This window comes from Oncorhynchus kisutch, linkage group LG6 (genome assembly GCF_002021735.2).
Source record: "Oncorhynchus kisutch isolate 150728-3 linkage group LG6, Okis_V2, whole genome shotgun sequence".
Lineage (NCBI taxonomy): Eukaryota > Metazoa > Chordata > Actinopteri > Salmoniformes > Salmonidae > Oncorhynchus > Oncorhynchus kisutch.
Window position 1 is genome coordinate 78,369,251 of NC_034179.2, and position 8,658 is coordinate 78,377,908.

The 8,658-nt window shown below is 45.1% G+C and overlaps 1 protein-coding gene across 1 annotated transcript; it reads right to left on the minus strand.

The window, feature by feature from the left end:
* Window positions 1–5,732: 5,732 nt before the first annotated feature.
* Window positions 5,733–8,355, minus strand: LOC109892009 (serotonin N-acetyltransferase-like). Its single transcript, XM_031827752.1, has 4 exons — window positions 8,258–8,355; window positions 7,546–7,832; window positions 7,087–7,241; window positions 5,733–6,903 (listed from the first exon to the last, which is right to left on the minus strand). The coding sequence occupies exons 2-4, from the start codon at window positions 7,694–7,696 to the stop codon at window positions 6,487–6,489; spliced, it is 723 nt and encodes a 240-aa protein (XP_031683612.1). The 5' UTR covers window positions 7,697–7,832; window positions 8,258–8,355; the 3' UTR covers window positions 5,733–6,486.
* Window positions 8,356–8,658: the final 303 nt, after the last annotated feature.

Here is an 8,658-nt window from a genome sequence, read left to right on the forward strand (position 1 = left end):
GGTGAAAGGTGTTGTGGGGACTGGTGAGAGGTGAAAGGTGTTGTGGGGACTGGTGAGAGGTGAAAGGTGTTGTGGGGACTGGAGAGAGGTGAAAGGTGTTGTGGGGACTGGAGAGAGGTGAAAGGTGTTGTGGGGACTGGTGAGAGGTGAAAGGTGTTGTGGGGACTGGTGAGAGGTGAAAGGTGTTGTGGGGACTGGTGAGAGGTGAAAGGTGTTGTGGGGACTGGAGAGAGGTGAAAGGTGTTGTGGGGACTGGTGAGAGGTGAAAGGTGTTGTGGGGACTGGTGAGAGGTGAAAGGTGTTGTGGGGACTGGTGAGAGGTGAAAGGTGTTGTGGGGACTGGTGAGAGGTGAAAGGTGTTGTGGGGACTGGTGAGAGGTGAAAGGTGTTGTGGGGACTGGAGAGAGGTGAAAGGTGTTGTGGGGACTGGTGAGAGGTGAAAGGTGTTGTGGGGACTGGTGAGAGGTGAAAGGTGTTGTGGGGACTGGTGAGAGGTGAAAGGTGTTGTGGGGACTGGTGAGAGGTGAAAGGTGTTGTGGGGACTGGTGAGAGGTGAAAGGTGTTGTGGGGACTGGTGAGAGGTGAAAGGTGTTGTGGGGACTGGTGAGAGGTGAAAGGTGTTGTGGGGACTGGAGAGAGTCCCCTCTGATGGGATGTCTAGTAAACAGATTAGTTGGTTACAGACAGGGCTTTATGGGATTACTGGACATGAGCCTGCCTGGGGGAGGAAGTGGCCCCCTCCTGTAAGTGGGGTCGTAAAATGAGGTTGTAAAATTAGTGACCTGGTGCCATAACTGGTTAAAATGATATAGGGATTAAAACAGAGCGATTACAAAACACAGCCTAAGCTATGAGAAGAATGCATTTGACAATGGTGAATTTTTCCATTAGGTCCAAATGTTACATTGTATTTTGCACTGGTTGGTGAAATGAGTTACAGTGGTTCCATGCTGAGGTAGATGATCCCTAAATTCCAAAATTGAGAAAAATCCATCAAGCAACAACTTGAATGCCCTGGTTGGCAGATTGATCATTGTAATACTGTTCTTGTAAACAGCAGTCAAAGGTCTAAGGGACCACTTTGTTGCTTTGTCCATGCTGTCTGAATAACTGTCATGACTGAAACGACACAAATTATGGTGTACATTATGATGACAACTCACTCATTCACTAGCAGTACGGAAGATGGTGTGGCATGGAATCGTCCGTCCACCTCAATGAATGTACAGTAAGTATCACGACTCAGGAGGAGACCCAGATGCAGACAGTTCGAAGTAACAGAAGTTTATTACACTAACGGGGCAGGCAAACGACAGGTCAAGCAGAGGTCAGTAATCCAGAGCAGTCCGAAACGTACAGAATGACAGGCAGTGTCACGATGGAATAAAGGGATCGGGAGACAGTCTCAGGAATGCGTAATAGGGGTTTTTATTGACCCAAATTACAGAGTGCCATGTAAAGGCACGGGGACGAAGACCAAACAAACACATATACAAACACACATACAAAACAGAAACCAAAACAAAAGAGCGAGGAGTACCTTGAATAAATACACGCACACAATGATACCACACGGGACGAGACCCATAATCATCTGTGCAATACAAGCGGCACAAAAGCCAAAACACAGCACAGGTACTCACACGACCAACGGACATTGGAACAATAATCGACAGCCCAATGGTGTGAACCAAAGGGCACATTTATACAATTACAATCAGAGAAATGGGCACCAGGTGTGCGTAATGACACGGTTCCAGAGGGATAAGTGACAGGCAGGCTCAGGGCAAGCAGAGGTCAGTAATCCAGGGTAGTGTCACAAGATTCAGAACGGCAGGCAGAATGGTCAAAACCGGGAAAACAGGGACTAGAACAAAAACAGGAGTGTGGGAAAACCGCTGGTAAGCTCGACAAGATGAACTGGCAACAGACAAACAGAGAACACAGGTATAAATACACTGGAGATAATGGGAAAGATGGGCGACATCTGAGGAGGTGGAGACAAGCACAAAGACAGGTGAAACAGATCAGGGTGTGACAGTAAGTTGTTTTCAGTCATTGTAAACAAAGCATAATGGATGACGAAAGTAATTGCAGGCCCTTTTGTATTACTGTGTGATTATTGCCATAATGCCATACCACGGTCTTTGGCACTGATCCTGTGCCCACTGCACACAAGAGGAAGCATTTGCACCACTCTGTTTCCACTGAATAGGCGTCACTGACACCTGTCTTTCATTGAATACAATTTAGTGCCGCTCACGCTTCTAACTCTGATGGCTGGGGGAGTCGACCTTCTTTCATTGCTGTGACCTCAGCCAACACATCATACAGCAGCACTCCTCACTAACAGCTAGAAAATATCCCAACACTATTACATCCAGAGCAGCTAGGGGAAATGCACACATTTCTAACCAAAAGGATGGAATTAGGTGATCTGTGGCTAGAATTAGTTCAAACACACCATAGCAGTGTTTACATGGCTTTGTTGACATGTATGGTGGTGGTTGTCTCCCCTTTGTAGATGGGATTTAAAGAATTTGTCATGATAAAATTTTAGGATGAAAAATCGGATCATGTTATAATTCAGCTTAATTTGTAGATTTGGTTCTAAATAAATGAGTGAGGGGAGTTTATTTCCTTGTGCCAGATTTACCCTTCCGTGTGGGTTCAGTTGTTCACCTGGCAGGTCTGTGGATGAAGACTGACAGGGTGACAGTATGCCTTAATTGGGGAAAATATACTCTGGAAGGCTTTGTCTTCTCTCCAATAAATAAATTATCAATTTAAGCAGGTGTAATAATACACTTTATGTAAAAAGACAACACTGATATATGGCAGTCAGTGCTTTATTTCCACTGAATTCCAAAATATTACTATTTCACCCTCACCGAAATGCACAGTCAGGAATTATGACAATCTGTAACTTTCAATTTGAGTCAAAAGCCCCTGCACTTTACATTTACATTTTTGTAATTTAGCAGACACTCTTTTCCAGAGCGACATACAGTTAGTGCATTCATATTAAAATAGCTAGGTGGGACAACCACAGAGGTGGAAGAACAGAGCACTCGGGTTGGGGTGTAGGGTTTGAGCTTAGTCTGAAGGTAGGGAGAAACAGTTCCTCTTGCTGCTCCGTTGGTTAGCACCATGGTCTTGTAGTGGATACGAGCTTTGACTGGAAGCCAGTGGAGCCTGCCGAGGAGCGGGGTGACATGGGAGAACTTGGGAAGGTTGAACACAGGCAGGCTGTGGCATTCTGGATAAGTTGCAGTGGTTTGATGGCACAAGTGGGGAGCCCAGCCAACAGTGAGTTGCAGTAGTCCAGACGGGAGATGACAAGTGAATGGATTAGGACCTGCGCTGCTTCCTGTGTGTGGTAGGGTCATACTCGATGGATGTTGTAGAGCATGAATCTGCAGGAGCGGGTCACTTCTTTGATGTTTGCAGAGAATGACAGGGTGTTGTCCAGGGTCACACCAAGGTTCTTTGCACTATGGGAGGGGGACGCCGTAGAGTTGTCAACCGTGATGGAGATGTCTTGGAGTGGGCAGGCCTTCCTTGGGAGGAAGAGCAGCCTCGTCTTGTCAACGTTTAGCTTGAGGTGGTGGGCCGACATCCAAGCTGAGATATCTGCCAGGCATGCAAAGATGACCACCTGGGTGTCAGAAGGGGGAAGGAGAAAAGTAGTTGAGTGTCATCCGCATAACAATGATATGAGAGATCATGTCAGGATATGACGGAGCCGAGTGGCTTGGCGTATAGAGAGAAAAGGAGAGGGCCTCGAACCGAGCCCTGGGGTACAACAGTAGTGAGAGTATGTAGTGCAGACAGATTCTCTCCATGTCACCTGGTAGGAGCGGCTTGTCAGGTAGGATGCAATCTAAGAGTGTGCAGAGCCTGAGACGCCTAGCCCTGAGAGGGTGGAGAGGAGGATCTGATGGTTCACTGTGTTAAAGGCAGTGGACAGATCTAGGAGGAGGATGAGAACAGAGGAGAGAGAGTCAGCTTTGGCAGTGAGGAGAGCCTCACTGATACAGAAGAGAGCAGTCTCAATTGAGGGACCTGTCTTGAAGCCTGACTGACATTCTGAGAGAGCTAGCGAGAGAGTTGGTCAGAGACAGCATGCTAAATTGTATTGGAAAGAAAATAAAGAAGGGATACCAGTCTATAGTTTTTGATGTCAGAGTGGTCAAGTGTTGGTTTCTTGAGGAGGGGAGAGACTCCGGACATTTTTAAGTCAGAGGGGAGGCAGTCAGTGGCCAGGGATGAGTTGATGAGGGAAGTGAGAAGGTCTCCACAGAGATGGTCAGGAGAAGGGAGGGGAGGATGGGTTGATCGTGCAGGTTGTCGGGTGGCCGGACCCCACTAGTCTCAGGATTTTATCTGGAGAGAGAGGGGAGAAAGAGGTCAAAGCGTAGCGTTGTTGTTCTGTGTCAGTGGGACCAATAGACTCAATAGGCTGAGTGAATGAGGAGCTGATGTCATCCACCTTATTTTCAAAGTGGTTGACAAAGTAATCTGCAGAGAGGGATGAGGAAGGGGTGGAGGATTAAGGAGGAAGGAGAAGGTGGAAAATAGTTTCCTAGGGTTAGAGGAAGAAGCTTGAAATTTGAAGTGATAGAAAGTGACTTTCACAGCGGATACAGAAGAGGAAAATGTAGAGAGGAGGGAATGAAAGGAGGATTGGTCCTCCAGAAGTTTAGCTTTCCTCGATTTTCGCCCTGTTCTGTATGATCGCAATGATTTTCTCAGAAATGGAACTGGAGGGGAGGGCTGAGCCGGCCGGGAGGAAAGTGGACAGTACGAGTCATAAGATACGGAAAGGGAGGAAACTAGGGTTGAAGAGGCAGAATCAGGAGACAGGAGGGAGAAAGATTTAGCAGAAGGGAGAGATGATAGGATAGATGAGGATAGAGTAGTGGAAGAGAGAGAGAGCGAAGATTGCGACGGCACATGACCATCTGGGTAGGGGCTGAGTGGGTTGGGTCAGAGGAAAAGGAAACGAAATAGTGATCTGAGACCTGGAGGGGGGTTGCAGTGAGATTAGTAGGCGAACAGCCTCTAGTAAGGATTAGGTCAAGCGTATTGCCTGCCTTGTGAGTGGGAGGGGTCCGGGAAAGGGTGAAGCCAGAAGAGGCAAGAAGGGGAAGAAAGAGGTGGAAAGAAATTAACCGAAGGTAGACGTAAGTAGGTTGAAGTCGCCTGGAGATATCAGGAGTCAAATCAAATCAAATCAAATGTATTTATATAGCCCTTCGTACATCAGCTGATATCTCAAAGTGCTGTACAGAAACCCAGCCTAAAACCCCAAACAGCAAGCAATGCAGGTGTAGAAGAACGGTGGCTAGGAAAAACTCCCTAGAAAGGCCAAAACCTAGGAAGAAACCTAGAGAGGAACCAGGCTATGTGGGGTGGCCAGTCCTCTAGCTATAGATTGAAAGCTGCTGTCCAGTAGTCTTTGCTGTCCAGTAGCTGGCCATGTTCACGCAAGCTTTAGTTCTGGGTCGTGACAAATGGTAGGCTGCGTTTACACAGGTAGCCCAATTCTGATCTTTTCCCACTTATTTGACCAATAATTTTTGCAAAAGATCAGAATTGGGCTGCATGTGTAAACACAGCCAAATTATGCGTATGATGTTGTACATTCTTATGAATAAATATAGTTAAATGAATCAACAGTAAATGTAATTATTATACTGAAGTCATGCAAATTGAACATGCTCAGAACGTTAATACATTATCATCTTTATTATATTTTTTAATAACAAAAACAGTACAAAAACATATTTATTAAAGATATGATTGGTTTCAAGGGTAAGACAGGTTCTGGTGGAGTAAGAGAAGATACTACATGGTTTGAATAACGCTCTGCACATATGACCCAAAGGGAAATGAATAGACAAACAGTTTCAGTAACAGATTAATCCAAATTGGTGTGGATGTAGCCTACTTTTCTCATCGTATGAAAACGGGCTTGTTAAGTCACTAGATCTACCGGCAGTCCAATGAAAGGATCCTCTTGTAAATCCTCAGACGTTTACAGTATACCTAATGCCCACTAATAGAGATAAAGAGGCACGGTTGAGCTGCTAAAGCCTGGTAGTCAGTGACGTCAGTCCATATACCGTCAGAGAGGAGGGGGCTTGCAACCCAAACCTTCAGACAAAACTTACAATAAATAAAACGGGAACATTTGCAGTAAAAAATATAATCTCACACAGACAGAAGTCACACAATATTTGTTCTAACATTCATTAGCATGTAGCTAGTTAACATTGAAATATTCACATATTAAATAACGTTAGGTATCTGAAATGAAAACATTGTAATAAAGCTTAAAGACTCCCTGCATTGGTCATGCATGTATGGTGTGCACTTTAGACTACCATCTTAGATATAAATGTAAATGTTTACATCACTTTATTTTACATCATAGTTGATATGTACAACAGGAATCTAATATATAACTGAGTAAAAAAAGATTTACACATCAGCAGACTCAGGCTCAGTCCTCTGAGTCTGTTCCTCCAATAACAATGCAGACTCACTCCTCTGAATTGGTTCCTCCAATAATAACACAGTCTGAGGAAAACCAATAGCTTCACTGTTGCGCCGCATCAGGGCATGGCCCCTCACAGGGTACTGCATCTCTGTGAAGGTCAGTGATGCCACCGTGATGGAACAGCGGCCCTGCACCTTGAAGCCAGACTTCTGGTAGAAGGGAACCAGGAAGTCCTCGCACATGAGCACTGCACGGCGCACATAGGGCAGGCAGCGTAGGTACTGCAGGTAGCGCCACATCAGGATAGGGCCCTTGCCCTGCTGCCGGAAGGTCCGGTGGACCGCCAACACATGGATATGAACTGTGGAACCTTTGGGCTTGTGAAGAGTTAGGGCATCCTGCAGCAAAGGAAAAATGCAAATGTAGCTCAAGTAGAGTTCATTCAAGAATATGTATGGTGATGTAATACAGAGCACCTGATTGAGAAAAAATATCAGTGAGCTAATAAAAACACAGTAAGATATAGAGTAAATGACCTATGAATCAATAGTAAATTATATAACATCATAGAAGTGTCTTACTAGGGTGAGTCTGTCCTGGTCCCATTGGGACCCAATGATGAAGGCTACTAGTCTCCCCTCCTCAAACCAGCCCATGGACAGCTCTGGACACAGCGTGAGGAAATGACGCACCTCATCAAGGTGGAGCGGGCAGTCTCCAGACACAGATATAAAGGCTGGCGGAGGAAAAGAGAGACACGTTTTCATCATCCTTGGACTCACTGTATTTAAGAATGCCAAGGCGGATCCGTATCAGTGCATTAAACCTATAACAAGGGATTAATACAAAGTGTTATGGAAAGGAAGAGACAGACTGGCGCGCCCAGTCAACGTGCGTAAAGCCCAAGGAGAGGCTGTTGGCACGAGTTTTACGCGCGATTTGAGTACCCCTGATAACGCTCATACATTGTATATTCGTGCCATTAATTCATAACACATAATACATACAAACATTTATAACTGCATTTATGGACAACTTACCCTCTTTCTCGATTTCGAACACGCTGATGGCATCTTGCGTGTTGAGCGGTCGGAACTCGCTTGCTGGCAATGTGTGTCTTCTTTGGCGCCCAGGAGAAACAGAAGGGGATAGGCGCGGTTTCAGGAAAGGCAAGGCGCCCACTAGAGACATTTTACAATTTGTATAACTCCGGTTGGATTACTTCGATATTCTTCTGTTCCTTCTATTGTTGTTTGTTTGCACAAGTCTTCTCTCTTGGCTGTTACACGAAGGCTAATCTTCAGTTTCCTCCTCTTGTTGGGACAGCCTGTGCACAGATGACCAAGAGGGAGTAGAATCCGTATTTATAGGATGTGGTCCATGTATATGTGAGTCATTTTACCATTTAGAATATGAATAGTACGACGTCGGTGCTCATGAATGAAATAATAGCATTTGAAGCGATGGAGAGTGGAGAGCAATTAACTAGAACCAGAAATTAAGCGACCTGAGGTCTGCTGCTTTACGCACAAATGGCAGTGTTGTGACAACCTGTTTATTACTTGCCTAGAGAATTAATGTACCACAAAATAGAGAATTAACACACTGAATGTAATGAATTTACAATATGTTTTTTCCTATGCCATTCGATATTTGTTTGCCATGATATGCAGATACTCATATGCAGATACTCTGAATTTATATGGTAACCGACAAGAGCACTGTAACTAAAAATAACGTTGCTTTACTTACCTGATGCAATCTCATCCGAACACTCTCTCTACCTGCCTTATTGTCTTAACTCACCCTCTCTTTCTCCTCCCTCCTCTCTCTCTTGCGTGCCCTGAAAGACGTCCACCTCTTCATTATAAAGCCAGTGACTATTACTATGTCACGTGACAGATTATAGAAGTTGTTTCCACAACTCGGCGTATTAGCTTCTATCTTCATCCCTTGAGTTTGACTGACACAAGTGTATATTCTCCTGTATATTTGGGAGATATAGTAGGCATGGGGTAATTGTGGGCAACTCTTGCTCCAGCCAAGTTCTCTATACCGGTCTGCTCAGTATAGGCCTACAAATGATATTATTTAGTGGTTACTCTCTCAACAGGTGGATATTTAGAATGGGTATCCATGGTTAGAGGGAGAGA